This window comes from Miniopterus schreibersii (genome assembly GCF_964146895.1).
Source record: "Miniopterus schreibersii genome assembly, chromosome: 2".
NCBI classification, from domain to species: Eukaryota; Metazoa; Chordata; class Mammalia; order Chiroptera; family Miniopteridae; genus Miniopterus; species Miniopterus schreibersii.
In genome coordinates, this window is record NC_138102.1 from 8,513,673 (window position 1) to 8,531,988 (window position 18,316).

Consider the following 18,316-nt stretch of genomic DNA (forward strand, 5'->3'; position numbering starts at 1 on the left):
GACTGGGAATTGAATCAGTGATCTCTGGGTGCATAGGACAAAGCTCAACCAACTGAGCCACACTGGCCAGGGATGCTTTCTTATTTTAAAAAAAATATTTTTACCAATTTTAAAAGCACTACCTATTACACACATACATGGCCATACACATAAAATCATTTACATGTAACATGTAAAAACTTAAAGAAAATATAAGGAAAAACAAAAATCGCTCATATTCCCATAATTCAAGAGTCTTAGCTGTTGATAGTTTTGTTTTTTCTACTTCTCCCCCTTCCCCCCAGTGTGTTACATTTAATTTCTTGTATGAGACCTGGGGCTGGAAATTCAGGACAGACCTGACAGTAGCAACTCCAGAGGAACATTTGGGAGAAATAAAAACTAAGAAATCACCATGATTAGAGAATTTCTAAGTCAGATATTTTACTTTCACCTTCTAACTCTTGTGCAAACTATTAACTTGAACCCTATTTTTGTTCTTTTTGGGAGTGGGATTTTTAGCCGGGCGATCTTTTAGCTTACAACTCAGGCTTCTGTTGGGTGCTCGGCCTGTTTCACAGTCTCCTGCCTCTGGAGCTCCTCAAGTGCCCCTGAGAATCCTCCAGAGCCTTTTGTGAAGCCCTCGTGGCTGGGAAGAGCCTCCAGGACAGCACCTCGGATGTACTGTCTCCTGCTTTTTGCTTACGGTCTGTTTTTTTGTTCCCTTTAAAAGCAGTTCTCCATTTGCCCTCTTCCTCCTGCGGTCTTACATCTCGCAGCCGTGATTCTCCAAGTGCGGCAGGGACGCTGAAGGAGTCAGCTCTGAATCACTGGGAACTTCTTCAAATAAGATGTGACTCTCACTTCTGATAAATACCCCCACCCCACGCCCACTGCCTGCCTCCCCCGCTCACACTCTTGGCTCAGGAGTACACGGGCTGGGAGAGGACTGAGAGTCATGGCTTCATGCTTTTCAGTTTCTGGGATTCTTTTAGTATACATTTTCATGTCATTATCCAGAGAGATTCTTGTGACTTTCATTTAGAGAATTTATATTACTCCAAGACCTGCGGTTGCTTTTAAACACTTTTATCTACGTTTTGATTGGTAATATTTGCAAAAGCAACCAAATACAAAAGAGATAAAATTGAACGTAAGCCCTCTTCCAGGCCTCAACCACCCAGTCCCTTCCTGAGAGGCCTATATTATTATTGATTTTCTCTTTATTTGCATTTTAAAAGAGAATTCAACTCCCCTGCTACCTGGGAATCTAGTTTATTATCAGTTGGAGGGAAGACGTCACACAGAAAATATTGAATAGTATTCTATGAAAATCAACCTGAGTTTACCATTGGGAACAGGTATGTCAGACTGAATATGCACTTTGTGGCTCTGAGGCGTGGATCAGATTTTGGGTTCATCCACCTCTGGAAGAAAAGATAACCAGGCTTTTGCCTCGGAGGCTGCCTGTTCAGTGTTGGTTCTCCCAATTGTGCTCACATTCTCTTCATTGGTTCTGAGGGCTGTAGGACTGTTGCCTCCCAACCACTGAGATCACACAGGGAGGCTGAAAGGTTTTCTTATCGACATTTTCACTGCAGCCACAGTCCAAGAACCTCTTTAGGTCGGGCAGAAAAAATTAACACTCTGGCCTCACTTTAATAACCATGCCCCAGGATTTTTTTCATTGATTGAAAGAATGTGAATGACCCTTTCTATAAAAGCAACTTTCCTTTTCAGTGGTATCATCAGAGAAAAAATGGTTTGAATTTTGCAGATATGCTTAGGTGTGTCTCACCCAACTATATGAGGGACACATATCTGCGTAAACATACCTATATGTATGTGCATAGATATATGGGTGTATATATGTCTAAGTATATCAAAGTCTGTGTCAATATGTGTACCTATAGCTAAATCTATGTAAAATCTCAAATATGCCTCATAACTCATGTGGTAGATGATCTCTACTTACCAGTTAAAGAAACTGAGGCTCAGAGTGGGATGCAATTTATCCAAAGAGTAAGAATTGCAACCCTGGTGTGTCTGACCACGAAGTCCACTATTTCTGTCTTGTCATAATGGTGCTTTAAATATGTCAGCATTGTTGACCCTGAAGCCGATACTTCTACAGCTTTTAGTCTTGTAGTTAAATGCGCTTTTCTCTTTTAGGAGTTTGACAAAACCAGTGCGCAGAAAGTACAGCAGTTATTCTGGGAGGTCGAGGAGATGTTGTTCGAAGGGAAAGTGAGCCCTCAGACCCAGAACCTAATGGCAGAATGCAGCGAGTGGGCAAGACGTTCCGTCCACCTGAGGTAGGGAGGTCGTTCGCAGAATGGATTTGGGAACTTCCCACTCCCTACTAAAACAACGAATATATTTTTAACACTTGCACCGTCAAAATATGTATCCGGACACATGCCCTTTACTGAGAAATTGCATCCTTTGGAATGGCATCTGGGGAAGTACTGAGATACCCCAATGCTCAAGTGCATTTTGATCTGTGAGAAGCACATTTAGCCCATCCTCAGAAAGGTGTTCCATCCATAACAAATGCAAGAATGGTAGGAGTCGCCCTTTACCTTCAAGTTCACTACTATGTGAGCAAAGCGTGCGTGTGTCCTCAGGGCTGAGAGCAGGGCACAGGGTGGGGGCGGGGGAGGGGCAGAGCATTTCTTATTTGCTGAATGATTGGATAGATGAACCTTAGCACTGCACCAAGATTCCTTATGAAGGAAGGATCAGTTGTTGTTTTTTAATATGAAAGATGCAGAATATAGATTGGATATAAAGGGAAACTCTTCTTTCAATTGCTCAGCCCACCTACTTAGGGGGAAGATCCACACAGGTTATCCAGAGTTGGGGAGGTAAATGAGATACTCATACAGGTGTCGGTGGATCTTCTGGTGACCTTGACTGAGTATCTTTAAAAAAATCTTGACTAAGTAGGTTTTTACCTTTTCTTTTTAGTCGTCTATAAACCTTACTGAATATATGTCCACTAGATATTAGTTGTGGGCGCTTACTTTGCTAGGCCTGGTGAACCTGCCGAAATGTCAGGAGCTCAGACCTGTCACTGTTCACTCACATAGTTAAGATAAAAAAACGAAGGAAGGAGGGATGGAGAAAGGAAAGATCGCAGGGAACATAAGCCAAGCCTACATATTTCTGTATTTCTATTCATTATGCAGATATTAGTTAACATTTATAGAGAATGTCTGTGTGCTTGGCGCTACCCTGGGTCGGCGATTTTCAGCCTTTTTCATCTCAGGGCACACATAAACGAATGACTAAAATTCTTGAGCACACCAAGAAATGTTATTTTTTTTGCTGATCTGACAATAAAAATAAGTATAATTTTGACTCATTCCCACCGATGGCTATTGTTGTGTTGGCCGTTGTCATATCTTCCATTTGACAACCTCAGGGAACAGAGGTCAGTGCCCCTGACTAAATAGTCAAGTCTGGCATGTTTTAAAAATTCGCGCGGCAAAAAAATATATTTTTTGGTGTGCTGCAGAATTTTAGCAGTTAGCTTCTGTGTGCTGTGAGATGGAGAAGTTTGCAAGCCGTTGCCCTGACCGTAGGACCTGGTAGACATTGCCTAGGTGACTATTACTCTGTCCTGCCTGCGCAGTCAAGCAGATGAGACCCGTGGCTCAGAGAGCCTGAGAACGTTGCCTCCCGCCTCTTGGTCAGTGGCAGGAAGGGCCTGGCCCTGCCCTGAAGCCCGGGGTTTTCCTGTGAGGCCACCATGCTGCTCGTGCACCAGGATGTACCTAATCGCTTCATATACGTTCCTTCGAAATAGTCTCTTATGTGGCTTTTAAAATTGCAAAACGATTTTTCCTTTTCCAATAAAAAACATTAGTAGTTTTCTCTTTTTCTAAACCTCGCAGGGTGTTAGGAAGACAGATCCTCCTGCCCACTGACGACGGGGTCCGGCACTTCCAGGGCAGCAAGCCCCGCGCTGCGGTTCACGAGCCCTTTGCGGATGCCTGTGAACGCGGCAGCGATGTCAGACAGTAGGTGCCCCAAGCTGCTTCTAAAAAGTATTTTAAATTGCATTTGAGTTGTACTTTTTCATGCCCGTCTCAGCCGTGAGCCTCGGCTCCACCTCTCTGAAAGCTTAGATTTCTGTGAAGGGCATTATTTTCACAAGATGCTTCTGATTCTAAATTGATAATGATGATGATGATGACTTTGTGTATGTGTGTGTGTGTGTGTGTGTGTGTGTAATACAGCTACCAAGGGAGTTAACTTTTCAACTTTTGTTTAAAAGGACCTCTGAAAGGTGAGCCAGATGCAAAATCAAAACCGGTGCTTCCTAAACCCTAGGACAGTAGCAGCAGAAATAAAGCTCCATCCATTTTCTTTTGCTCACTAACAGATTTTGATAAATGCTTTTGTGCCAGCCACACATATTTAGGATGGTGCCATGACATCCTCCATCGTAGCAAAGAAGATACAAACTCAGTAGAATAATTTAGGCTCTCAAGAAGCCCTTAAAATGTTTAATGATGCCTGTGTTAAAAATGTTGCTTCTAAAATATGACCTTTTCTAAATGTAATATTTAGTCACTTTTAAATTTGGGACTCTGTGCTTTATGGAGAATGTAAAGACCTACCATAATCATACACACATTGTATTCTTGATGTTCTACAAACTCCCATGGAGAATCTCCTTTGCCCGTAGGTTGTGCATCTCCGGCTCTCAGATACTCCCAGCAGCACTTGCGGCCCCCGCCTTGCCAGGTCCGGGCTGCACAGAGGTGGTTGACCTAACGGCATGTTCCTCCTTGCAAGAAGAGGTCTATGACTTGGATGGAAAGATTGAAGAGTATTTAGCTTTCGACAGAAAAGCAGAGTGAATAGAATTTTATTTGACATTGACTTAATCGTTTAATGATATTACCTTACTTGCTATTTATTTTGATTACATGCTCATTTAGTGCTTTGTGTGTATTTCACATATCTAAAAGATTTTCCATTCTTTGGAGAGTCGTGTGCTCTCAAAAGTTTTCAGGTTCCCAGCAGGAAGTGTATGTGCTAGAGGCATGCTTCCCTTTTTTGACAATGTGGCTCAGACAGAAAACAAGAATTGTGTTTAGCATCATGGTGAACTTGGACAGGCTATCAGTAGACTCGGTGCCCAGGAACTCCTGGTACCCTATACCTGGCTGCCCACAGGGCAGAGGGGATGGTCCAGTCTCTGCACTAAATGCATACTTGGTTCTTACACAAAAACTGCAGATACTATGCAATAAAAATTTGCCTTGTGATGGAAAATTGGTACATTAAAAAAATAACAATATGTTGTTTAAAGAAGAATGTTTATGTATATGTATATGTATATAATACATATCTACACATGCATGTTAGATAGATAGGTAACATTATTTACCTTTAACCATTGATTCTTCTAGTAATTAGAATGGGTTTTGTCCTTAGTGATGACGACTATCTTGAACAAAAATCAGCTCACCACTGTAGGACACGGCGCAAACACGGACTTCCTCCCGTTTCCCCTCATGACTGTATCAAAGACGCCGTGGCTGCAGAAGTGTTCGATCACGTCTGGACAAACGTGGTGGAAATATTGGAAGAGCTGATTAGAAAGCACTGGGAAATTACACTCACAGGTACTGATTTTGTAGAACTTAGTCTAATGAAGAGATAAAAAGCCCCGTTTGTCAGTGTTGGGCCCCAACCCTGGCCTGGCCATACCTAGGACATGACTGGGATTGAAAGGGAAGTGGGTTTTCTGCCTTTATTCACGAGTGATCTTTAATCACTTCAAAAGGGACATTATTCTTTTTGAGTTGTAAAAATAGTATGTATGTACTCTGGATAAAAACTCATGGAAATACACAAGCAAGGAGCTAGAGATCATATTTCTCAACAATGTTTTATGGTAAAAAAACAACAAAAACCTTAGCTAATCTGTAATAATGGGATATTGGTTTTTAATTGTTTATGACATTATTTTGTAAAGTAAAATGTAAACATAGACCATTTAATATTCACTTCATTTAACCTTATAAAATGATTTTTGAACTACTTGAAATTGAGCAGAAGCAAATCATAGAAATACTAGTGGTGGCCTGGTGTTATGCAATCAATTTGTGCAGTAGTGTAAAATCATGCTAATTTAAATATTTTTCCAACCAAAGGGATTAGTTCTGATATTATAAAATACTGAGAATCTTTCTTGCTTTAGTATATAATCTCTATTTTCCTGCCTAGTACTGAAATGATAAGCTTTTCATTATGTTCACATGGAGAAGTGTCATGTCAGCCAATTGCTCTGTGGGGTTTCTGCTCTCTCTAGCAAGGTTCAGAGAACATAGAAGACTCACGGCAACTCAAGAACAAATATTTTCTTTGAACAGTGAATTTTAATATTAGATAACATGTTTCTTAATAATATTGTGTTTTCTTTTGACATAGGAAGAAGAAAACAGAAAGAAAAATTGAAAGTAGCTGAGACTAAATCTCCCCATGGACACGTTTCCTATGTTAACACTGATCTATCGAGTGTTCCCCCATCCAGAAGTTCTGAAGCTCGAAGCATCTCCCTGGCTTCTCATCTTAACCCATCCCAGGTAATGCTTCTCCCCTGGTGTCTCTCTTTCCTTCAACTTTTATATCTTTGGCTCCAGTTTGTCAAGACTGCTATTCTATTATCAAGATACTTGGGTCTGTTTCTTAGTAAGACTAACATTTAAAAATACTTATTTCGCTTGGCCCGGCGTGGCTCAGTGGTTGAGCATCGACCTAGGATCCAAGCGACCAGGGTTTGATTCCCGGTCAGGGCACATGCCCGGGTTGCGGGCTCGATCTCCGGTCGGGAGTGTGCAGGAGGCAGCCGATCAATGACTCTCTCATTGATGTTTCTCTCTCTCTCTCTCCCTCTCTTTTCCTCTCTCTGAAATCAATAAAGACATATTAAAAAAAATACTTATTTCATGGCGTTTAATAGAATCACCATATACTTGAAAAGAGTGAGGACACTCGGATTTGAAACTTTCCATCAGCTTTGAGCTGTAGCGCTCTTTCCATACTTTTAAAGAGAAAAAATGTTTCCCCCAATATTTCTAGCCAATTTGCAGGCTAGAAATGTCTTCTCCTCCCGCCAAAGTGATAAAAGAATCAGTCCATGAGTATCAATTGGGTTCATTCAACGTTTGTTGAGTTTGCATGAAGTGAACTGTATTAGGTGTTTTGAGGAGCTGTAGGTGAAAGAAGCACAGTCCCTGACCTAGAAAAACCAAAAGTATAAAACAAGGCAGAAGCAATACATCCTGTGAACAATGTCAGAAAGCTGTCGTGGGAGAAGGAAGGCGTAGGAAGTCTGCACGGGTCACCTCTGCCCAGCAAGGGCACGGAGGAAGGAAAGACGGGGTGGGGCGTGTTTGGGGAACAGCGATGGGACTCTGGTTAGAGGATGGGGTACTGGGACTTGCAGAGGTGTCGTGGCCAGACCAGAGCATTTGGAGTCGAGACCTATAAGGGGCATTATCTTGGATGTATTGTTTAACTTTTCTGAACTTATCTACAGAATGAGGATAATAATATGTTGTCTAAGAGATTGTGAAGAGGGTGGAAATCATGAAACTGTGTGAGAGTTACTAACACAGAACCTGGCAACTAACTTACTCAGTAAATCTTTGAATTGCGCTCTTACTCAAAGACCTAGTGGAAAGCGAAGCTTGTGCGCGGGAGACCCTCAGCAGTGCTGAGGAGTTGGGACTTTATGTTTTGCGCAGCCCATCTTGCGTGGAGGGGAGCAGGGAAAGGGGTAAGAGAGGGCTCCTGGTCTCAAAGTACCTATAATTTAGAAGGAAGGAGTCTAGCTCTGCAAAACGACTCTACATACACACGCACACACACAAGATGAGGCGATCTAGTAGGTAGAGGAGTGGATGGGAGATTGAGCTTTGAGTATAGACTACAATTTTGGAGCCCGGCATCATGATTTATTAGCTTTGTGATCTTGAATCAGTCCCTTTCTCTCAAAACCTGTTTCATTATCTATGGAATCTATGAGGTAGGAAGCTTTAAGAATGAGAGGAGACAAGATATTTTGTGGCATAGAGTAGGCTCTCAATAAGTGTTAGTTTTACTATGGTAATTAGATGCTAATTATATATCATGTCATATCATGTTATATCATTTTATCATATTATATTATATTACATTCTATTATAATAATTAGATGTCCTTTAGCTCATAAATGATGTAGGGTTCCCAGGGAAAAACAGCATACCCTTCACAAAGTAGAGTAAGACCTTAGCTAAGTCTCAAGCAACAGGTAAGACTTGGTAAGCTGAAAACGAGAGTATTCAAGGCAGAGGCAAAAATGTCCACCTAGCACAGGAGCAAATCAACAGAATACCTTTGTAGGGCTGAAAGGACACAGGCCTGAATGGGGCATGCGGTTCAGTGAGCAGCGGTTTGAAACAGAAACACCTAACAGGATTGCTTTGCTTTCCAGTGTAAAGGCTTTGCACTAAGTCTTCTTTGTGTCTGCTGTTCAAAAAAAACTCTTGAACTTGCTTCCAGCTTGTGATTTGCGGTCTCTTGAAACTGCTCTGACGGGTTCAGCCACGTTTCCCACCTTGCACAGTAAACTGTGCAGTACACATTACATAAAAAATGACCAGTTGATAAACAGAACTCTGATCATTTCACTAGTTTATTTATTTTACCTGATATCTAAGCAGTTTTTTTATAGATGTTTTGTGATTTTTATAGCTTTTTCTAGTTTAAAAAAATGTTTTCAACATCTGTTTTGAGGTTTTTGTTTTGGATAAATGCTAAAAGAAAATGAAGGGACAGTGCAGTGAGAAGTAAAAGTAAATACTAATAGAACCTGTTTTGAAGTTGTCAAGCATTCTAGCCGTGATCACAGTAGGTCTTTGTTTACTCCTCTAACAACTTCTTTTTGTACTTATTCAACACGAGGAAAATGTGACTGTGGTTGCTACGTGTGCTCTTGAAGAATAGAATTCTAGCTCAGATACCCTGTTTCTCTAGACCTAAATATTGTTTTGAATCTTAGCTGCACCTATGAAGGGGTTGAGTAAAGAACTGATCATTGAGCCCTTGCCTCCTGCTTTCCCCAGCGCTGTCTAATTTAATTCCCAGAATAACCCTATGAAGTAGGTGGCATTATTCTCCATGTAAAGATTAGGAAATTAAAACTCCAAAGCAGTCTTCCCTAGGTCACCAGCCTGGATGCAGTTAGAACTGGGAGTGAAATGTAAGCCCCTGAGACCTGGAGCTTGCATTTCCCCAGCCGCTCCCGCTCCCGCTCCCGGGGCGCTACGGGGACGGCGGGTAGGAGGAGAGGTCCCGGGTCCCGGGTCCTGGGTCCCGGGTCCCGGGTCCCAGGCAGGCCGACCAGTGAGGAGCTGGGCGCCGCTGCGCTGCTTCCCCAGGGCCCTGGAGCTGCATTAGCCGGCTTCCTGGCCCAGCAGCTGCTGGCAGCTCAGAGGTGAGAAAAGAAGGCGCCTGGCTCTGCTTCTGTCCCGGCTGCCAGGCCACAGTGTGGGTGGCATCTCTCGGGCGCGCGAGTGGGCAGGCACCCTCCCCTGCCTGGTGGAAGCCCCGGGGGATTAAGCTGCTGCTTCATCTCCCTCCCACATCTGTGTAAAACCTAGCTCCTGTATTAAGTTTCCCTCAAATTACCCAGTGTGAGCGTGCCCTTGTTTCCCGTGGACTCCCGATGGGCATTCAGGACGGCAGTGGCGCTGGATGCTTTTTAACGTGTATTGTTTTTACTTTTCTCAGATGCATCGCTTCTCCAGCAATTTTTACAGTGATCTGAACGGCGTGATGACAATTCGGGCGAAACCACTTCAGCAGAGACCTACCTGTTCTGCAGACAGGACGCAGTACGTATAAGAAATGACCACCCAGCCTCCTCCCTGTGCCGGACACACTTGAGCCCCAAGACTGTGGAGGGCCTGAGACAGTGCCAACCCCACTCGGGGCAGGACAGCCGGTGTGTCAGAACAAAACCACACTATTCAAACATCCACCCCAAAAGGCAGGTTGGGGCAGGTAAGAAAAAGGGAATGCAGCTGTGAATCCTTAATCTAATGGGCGATACTGTTTGATCAGAAACGGTAAGAAACTTGGATGCTTTTCAAGGATGATTCATTGAAATTGAAACCGAACTGGAAGTGATAATCTATTCTTTCAACAAGTGCTTAGGAGTATCTTCCTACGGGCCGGGCGCTGTTCTAGACAGTGTCTGGTCGTGGGCAAGTGCTTACAAGTGCTCGCAGAGCTTACATCTGAGTGATTCACTCGGTTTCCCTCCCCCAGGAGCGAACAGCAGGACCGATCCCTGAGTGTGGGGGCCGGCGCCCTTTCCGCCGCACGCCACCGGCTGGGGCGCATCTCAGACGCCCCCAGGCTCCAGACTCCTGCAAAGAAAACGGCGCACAGGAGGCTGCCTTCCCTTCCCTCCGACTCGCAGAGAATGAGAACCCCCAGTGTGGACAGTGATGAGGTGCTTAGGGGAACAAAACTGTAAGTCCTGTTTCTCTCCCGGTCAACCAGAGGTCACAGAGAACAGAGACCTTTGTCATTTAGGGCTCAGGGATGATTTCGGGCAGAGCATCGTCTACCGAATTTATGTGGACACTTTTTTAGGTAGTTCACGCATTTGAATATTAACATGAATTGAATAGTGAACCTTTGGCTCTTTGACACGAATTTTGTCTCAGCGGTACACTTCGCTGTGTATGTAGCTTACTGGCACCCTCACTGCTGTCTCGTTTTGGGGACACCGCCTGGACCATCGTCCCACAGGCTCTCTGCGGCAGGGGAGGGAGTCACGGAAGGCCCGCCAGCAGGGGCGGGAGGTGGAAGCACCTGCCAGTGCTTCCCCAGTGATTGGACTTTCCCACGATGCAGTCGTTACTTAGCACCACTTTCAGCTTTCCCGTAGGTCAGTGTTTCTTTCACAGTTTGGAACTGAAGTTCCCAGCTCTCTGGCCCTGCCGTGTTAATTCTTTCCAGACCCTTCTTCCTCCCGCGTCCCCGCCGTGGCTGCTCGGGCCCCGCTCTGCAGCCTCGGCCGTGTCAGGAGCGCGGCTGGTCCTTTCTTCCTCCCAGCCCGCCTGGGCTCCACTGTCAGGGCCTTTTCTGTTCCCTGTGGAAAAGAATCGGGACACCTCCAGCTGTACGCTCCCTTTTTCCTCTGGCCCCTGCTTTCTGCAGACACGTGTTTTCCAATATTGTCACGCTCAGGAGCCCTTTTACACTCTCTTTCCTAACTATTTTCCAACCTGTGGAATTTTAATATTCCAAAAATATCCTGTATGGTTTATGTGCTTTTTTATATCTGTGATTTGCACATTAAAAGAGTAATATCTTTTTTTTGTCCTGCCAAGAACCAATGTTAGCCTTTTTTCTAATACTAATCTCCAATTTTTTTTTTTGCCAATCCTCACCTGAGGATATATTTTCCATTGCTTTTCAGAGAGAGTGGAAGGGAGGGAGGGAGAGGGAGAGAGAGAGAGAGAGAGAAACGTTTATGTGAGAGAGACACATCAAATGGTTGCCTCCCACACATGCCCTAACTGGGACCAGGGATGGAGCCTGCAACCGAGGTACCTGCCCTTGGCCGGAATCAAACCAGGGGCCCTTCAGCCCATAGGCCGACACTCTAACCACTGAGCCAGACCGGCTAGGGCCTAACATTACCTTATTACTGCAGAATGTAGAACTTTTTTATATACTTTTTTTACTTAACATTATTCATATTTTCCATAGTATTAGATATTTTTGAAAGCATGCTTTTAATGACCTAAATATAATCATGTGGGTATGTGATCATTTATTATTTCCTTGTTATTGGCACTTTATGTGCTTTCAATAACTTGTAATGTCCTTAAGTCTCAGCACTAGATGTTCTATTACCTGTCTGTTCTGCATAGCGTAACTGGGAACGCAGTCAATACAGGTTGACGGTCACTGCTGAGCAAGGAGAAGGTGACTGGAGCTGGCTGTCAGGCCCCTCCCCACATCTGTCTTCCTGAAACTCAGCTCACTTCTTTTGGAAGGCAGGTTGTGATGAGGAGCTCAGATCAGGAGCTTGCGGTAAGGTCTGTCCTCTGTCTTGGCACCTGGTGCTCACTAACGTGTTGTTGTGTTTACAGGCCGACTGGCATAGACCACGTGTCCTCCCCCCCAGTCCACACCTCACGGAGCAGGTTGCCCCCCATCGGCTCCGAGCCTGCTGAGCAGAACCTGGCAGTTCCTGGATCTCGCCCTATTTCTGTAAGACGAATTTCATTATATTTAAGTGCACCGTTTAGATAGTCTATTGGAAAACAAACAAACAAAATATAATCTTGGCACTTTGAAGTGAAATCATTAACAAAATGTCTCCATAATCTGTTTCCTGAAAGTAAATGGTTTGTGAGAATTTACAGGGGGTGGGAGGGTTCATTTAATATTTTGTGAAATAAAAACATGGCTTGAACTAAATCGGAAAGTGTAGGGGTCCAGGAACTATCTGATGGTCAGGATAGTGTGGTGAAGAAAATAGCATGAAGGTGAGGTCAGGAGACAGGCAGATCTGTGTTTGAATCCTGCCACATACACTCTGTATGATTTGGTACAAATGAACCTCGCTGAGCCTCAATTTTGTCATCTATAAAAGGGCAATAATGATTCCTACCTCAAAGACTTGTTATTAGGATTAAATGAATGTGTAGATGTTAAATAATGACTGGCATAAATTAAGAGCTCGATCAAATCCCCTGCCATTTTACAGCTAATTTTACCATGTTCGCTGCAATGTAGCGGAATAGCTTCTTCACCCAAGCTCTACTCAGCCATGCAATTGGAAAAGCTCTGGGGTAGCCTGTAATACACATCACCGGATTCCATAATGACCATGCACTTTGCTCCGATACAAGTAGCAGTGCCTATTTTATAAAACACAAAAGGACCCAGTTGTAGGAACATAAAGACTTAGAGAGAAAACAAATGACTGAGGCAATGTTTTCTCTTGTATTCCCTGTGCCTCCTTGAGCACAGCTGTGGAACCCACCCCCGGGAGGCCAGAGTGGCGAAGCTTTAATGTTTAATTGTAGAATATTGAGGCCTAGAGTGAAATCATAAAAGAAGGCAAATATCACCTTAGAAAAAGTCTGATGCTTCACAAGTGCAGAATTATATTTTTATTATAATTTAATATTAGGAATGTGATGTGGTTAAGGTTTTTATTACAAATTTACCTATTAAGACACTACCATTTTATCAGGCTAAATAATACAATTACATAATTAAAATATATTTTGATGTTTATGCTTAGTAGACCTTATACAAAATAAGTTTTCAAATAAGTGAGTGAATGAAGGACTAAATGAGTAAGTGAAGCATATATAGATCTTTTTTGTTTTTTAAGAATTGAATTTCATTTCAACAAGAACATTATCTTTCATTTAGTACAGAGGAAGGCATGCACAAAACCGTGTGTTAAGTGCAATACCTGATAGTGTAGAGCGATCACCTCTTCGAGAAAGATCTCTGACTGTGGAACAGCTTTCCAGGCCCAGCACAACCCATACGTTCCGGGTAGGTTCTCTGTTAACCATGCTGTGTTTTTATTCTTTTTTTTTTAATTAAAATTTTTTGGTGACATTGGCTAATAAGATCATACAGGTTCCAAGTGTGCATCTCCGTGATACATGATCTGTACACTGCCTTGTGTTAACCATACTTTGGCTTTTAAAATTATCCAACCCATGCCCTGGCGGATGTGGCTCAGCTGGGTGGGTGTCATCCCATGCACTGATAGGTCACCAGTTGGGGTTCCTGGTCAGGGCACATGGCCTGGTTATGGGCTTGATCTCCAGTAGGGGATGTGCATGAGGCAGCCGATAGATGTTTCTCTGTCTTTCTCTCTCCCTCTCCTTTCCTCTCTCTGTAAAATCAATAAAAACATATTTAAAAACAAATATCCGACCCAAGTGCCATCGATAGATAAGTGGATAAACAATTTGTGGTACATATATACAATGAAATATTACTCAGTCATAAAAAAACAATGAAATCTTACCATTTGTGACAGCATGAATGGACCAAGAGGGTATGATGCTAAGTGAAATAAGTCAGTCAGAGAAGACAAATACTATATAATTTCACTTATATGTGGAATCTAAAACTAAACAAAACAGAAACAGACCCATAGATACAGAGAATAGACTGATGGTCGCCAAGTGGGAGGTGGGTTGCAGGACTGGGTGAAAGAGGTGAAGGGACTGGGAAGTACAGATTGGTGGCTACAGAATAGTCGTGGGAATGGGAGGTGCAGCTTGGGAACCTAGTCAATAATATTGTAATAACTAAGTATGGTGCCAGGTGGGTACTGGAAACATTGGGGGGGAATACTTTGTAAAGCATGTGATTGTCTAACCACTATGCCGTACACCTGAAACCAATACACAACAAGATTGAATGCAAAAAAAATATACTTTTGATTAAGTGTCAAACAAGGAGAAAACTATCTGAAACAATAAAACTCCTCCCTCATTTTATTTTTCTTCTGCCAGTCAGACACGCCTCGCAAAGGTTCACTGACACTGTTGGAGTTTGCTGGTCACACCTGGACAGGTCAAGGTTTGCTGACAGGTCAGTGTTCTCCATGTATAAATAAAATGACGTAATTTGTGAAGTTTCAAGTCTTGAAAGAGACATTGAAGATTGCCTGCCTTGATGGGACTGTTTTTGACCAGGTTAGAGGAAATACCAAGGGGTTAGGGTCTATATATCCAGACCTCGTAAATCTCTATAAAGAGCAAAACTGCAAAGACAGGCTGTTGGTGGTTGTAAAGAGGAAAATGCCCTAATTCCCTTAATTCACTTAGGGCCTTACCTTCATAAAAAGGAAAAGGCTGTCTTATGAGTCTTCTGAGAAATGAGTGTCTCAGCTGTAGAGGTTCATGCTTTTCTCCTAAATGAAACCCTAGTCTTAGATTTTCTTTGAAGATCTAATTATAAAAATGCTTAATAAAGTTAATACGTGTATTCTAATTATTTTAAATGTAGAGTTTTACAGATAAGTGCACCCTTGGAAGAATAAAGTTTCTCATCTGAATTCAAGCCAATGACGTTTTAATTTTCCAATTATGACCAACATTTTTGTTCAGGGAGACCACATGGCATTGTTGTGAGGTTGCCCCCGTGGAATCAAATGCTCGGTTTCAGCCTGACTCTACCACCTACTAGCTGAGCAATCTTTGGGGTGCCTCAACCTCTCTGGGCCTCAGTTTCTTCTTTTATAACAGGCTGGGTGGATTAAATAATTATTGGAAAAATTTATGGATAGGACCTAACTAGATGCCAGACAGACATTGTTTGCTCAAAAATTATGGACATTTGCAATACAGATAACCTGAAATGTAAAGGGAATGTAAATGTAATCTGAAATGTTTTAAGGGAAATACTGCCTATATTATAATTTTTAAATAAATTTAGCAACATTGAAGCAGTGGAACAACACAGGTTTGTCACTGCTTGCATCAGCTCTTTCATAGCTCTGTAGCAGATGATGTCAAAGGTTCTCTACCCCTTTGAGATTTTTCTCCGTTGCTTGATAACTCTAGGCTGCTGTACATTTTCGTTGCTTTTTCCCCTCTTATACATTCCCTGGAAGTGTTAGCTGTCACGCTCAGTGACAGCAGCCATACTGCGTTATCAGGTATTGCTCTTAACATAGTCGTGGATGGTCAAGGGGAGAGTAGACATCCAAGGTTGTTTACTAATAAATTACATCATGCTGACTGCTCACTCTGTGCCAAGTTCTGTGCTAAAGGCAGATATTCAAACACCAAGGACATTTTGGTCTGTGCCGGAAGGAACACACAGTCTAGTGGGGAAGGTGGAAAGGGCTGTGGGAGTGGGGAGCAGGGCCACCAGCTGGATATGCAGGTGGCAGAGGGGCAGAGGGCCTTCCTGGAGGGGGCGTGAGCCACCGGATCAGGAGGAACAGCCTGTGGTGTGTGAGAGAGAGAGGCGTGAAGGCTTGTAAGTATGATTCTGTGCATGGTGCTGAAAGAGGGAACTCGAGGAATTTTGATGAGCTCTGTTTTGGAGATGCGGGCTGCGGTGTGGCAAGTGGAGATGCCAGCTAGTCTGTTGGGTACACCGAGTGGAAGTTAGGGGATGGAACTGGGCTCTGAATTTGCTTTAAGTCTGTACTCTTAATTTTTCACCAAATACTAAGTCAGTGTAGTCTCTTCTCAGAAACTTGTGACAGCAACTGCTGATGGTTGGAGGCCTTTGTTCATTTCTATAGAAGTGACTGAAGGTACATTAAGAGAGATGTTTCTCTATTTCTAAGGACTTATTTTCTTTCTTCTCTGATAAGCAAGCATGTGGTCTCTTTCTTACCTTTGCTTCCAAGTCAAAAAGCATCTGGAGCTATTAACTTATCAAGATATTGTTTTTGTGTCCCAAAAAAGAGAAGAGGAGCTGATGGAGTATCCCCAACAGTGGGAAAACTGATGGGGTATCCCCAACATCTGGAAAGCTGATGGGGTATCCCCAACAGCGGGAAAGCTGATGGGGTGTCCCCAACAGCGGGAAAGCTGATGGGGTGTCCCCAACAGCAGGAAGGCAGCTGACTTTGCTTCTACCCCATGAAGCGGTAGGGCTGCCAGAGTTCCCTACTCAACTTGCTGGGCCCTAGGGATCCACCTCCGGGGAGAAGGTTCCCGCAGACCCGCCTGCTCTGGGGGGATACCTGGCCAGCACGTAGGCTTGGTGGAGGAGCCCCTTTCCTTCTTCTCAGGACCCCAAATGGCAGTTTTTACATATGACTGTGTTCTGGTGTGAATAAAAGTGACATTAAAATATTGTTTTTTCTCTTTTAAAAATATCATCTGCACAGACTATATAAAACAATCCTTTTGAGAGCTGGAGTTTTAAACATTTCAATGAGAATGGCTTTGTGATTGGCGTTTCAGGTTCACAGTATCCACCTAAGTCTTTTCAGAGAACAACTTTGACTTTAAGGAAGAGATTCCAAGTGGCGTCTTGATGTTACCTCCCCAGAAGCACAGCCTTTGTGGGACCATTCAGAGCCCCAGCGCACCACCTGTCACTTGAAACTGGAAGAACAAGTATTATGCTATGGATCTGTTGGTCTGACAGCCTGAGATACTAGACTGTCTGAGAGAAAGGCAGGCAAATAACTTAATTTTGAGCACTTTGCATTGTAAACAGAATACCAGTCAAGCTCACCAATCTTCTTTATCGGAAGCATTCCAATATGGATTCTTTAGCTTTGCTCAGAAGAATCGAATATGTGTTTATAATCCATCCTTTTATCAATTATACACACACATAATTAGTGTACATACTCACACAGTACTCAATATATATAGTCAATGCCATTTTGTAACTTGGTGTCTTACCATATTTTTTGTGTCTCATTCCATTATTAATTCCATCAAAACCCTCGTTACTAATAGATATTATTTTCTTCTTTAGAAAACAGCAGAGCCACCTTTGGGACAAGGTGCCCGTCTAAGATTCGGATTGTTCTGGCCACTGTGCTGACTTTCTCATACCCTTTCAAAAAGGAGGTTAGTCATGAACCACTTTGAGGAATGGCCGTGGCTGTCTCCCGAGCCGACTTTCTTTTATTAGTTTTCATGTTCCAATTCAGGTGGCCTACTGAGAAATATCCCCAACTTACTGATTTTTCAAATCAAGTGACTGATTTTAATTATGCATATAAACGTAATTAAAATATATTGCCTGTGGTTTCATCGTTACTGTTCACAGCTGAGGTGGACAGAAGGCTTTGCAGCAGCAGGTTCCTCATTTCATCGCAGCCTGAGCTTTCCCATGATGTCACCTCTGGACCCCCCCCCCCCGCCCCATCCTCCTGTCTAAGCAGCTCCTGCTGTGCTCTCCTCTGGCCCTGCTTTATTTTTCTCCAGAGCATGTGTCCCTACCTGACAGTGATGTAGAGAGTGCAGAGGAGACATGATCAGTTGGGGTCATTTCTCTTTTCCTCCCCTCCCCAGTTGTTTTTCTTTATCGTGATTTAAATCCTTGGACTCACTTTGATCTTCTCAGTTCTCAAGTTATATAATTTCTTCTTTTCTATCAGAGAATTATATTTTATCAATTTAAATTTTTATTAATCCCAAATGAAATATATATATATATATATGTAGAGTAAATTCTTTTCAGACATATTTCTGGTTGTAAGAAGGGAGGATGGTTGCCCGCTTACAGATGTCTGGAAATTACAGAGTGCATTGGGACTGGAATTAGTGTCGTCCTTTATCACAGAGTG

At 43.0% G+C, this 18,316-nt stretch overlaps 1 protein-coding gene across 4 annotated transcripts in view; it reads left to right on the forward strand.

The window, feature by feature from the left end:
• Positions 1-17,775, forward strand: part of FAM149A (family with sequence similarity 149 member A) — a 33,430-nt gene extending 15,655 nt beyond the window's left edge. For 2 of the 4 annotated variants that reach the window (XM_081127237.1, XM_081127234.1), the window contains exons 4-14: positions 2,152-2,294; positions 3,879-4,004; positions 4,676-4,846; positions 5,431-5,621; positions 6,430-6,584; positions 9,775-9,878; positions 10,315-10,521; positions 12,156-12,276; positions 13,453-13,581; positions 14,559-14,637; positions 17,500-17,757. In XM_081127237.1, coding sequence (XP_080983363.1) covers positions 2,152-2,294; positions 3,879-4,004; positions 4,676-4,846; positions 5,431-5,621; positions 6,430-6,584; positions 9,775-9,878; positions 10,315-10,521; positions 12,156-12,276; positions 13,453-13,581; positions 14,559-14,637; positions 17,500-17,615 — 1,542 coding nt within the window. In that variant the 3' untranslated portion in view covers positions 17,616-17,757. Of the gene's footprint in view, positions 1-2,151; positions 2,295-3,878; positions 4,005-4,675; positions 4,847-5,430; positions 5,622-6,429; positions 6,585-9,774; positions 9,879-10,314; positions 10,522-12,155; positions 12,277-13,452; positions 13,582-14,558; positions 14,638-16,973 lie in introns of all 4 variants that reach the window. The other 2 variants (XM_081127236.1, XM_081127235.1) reach the window with 1 other exon arrangement.
• The last annotated feature ends 541 nt before the right edge of the window (positions 17,776-18,316 follow it).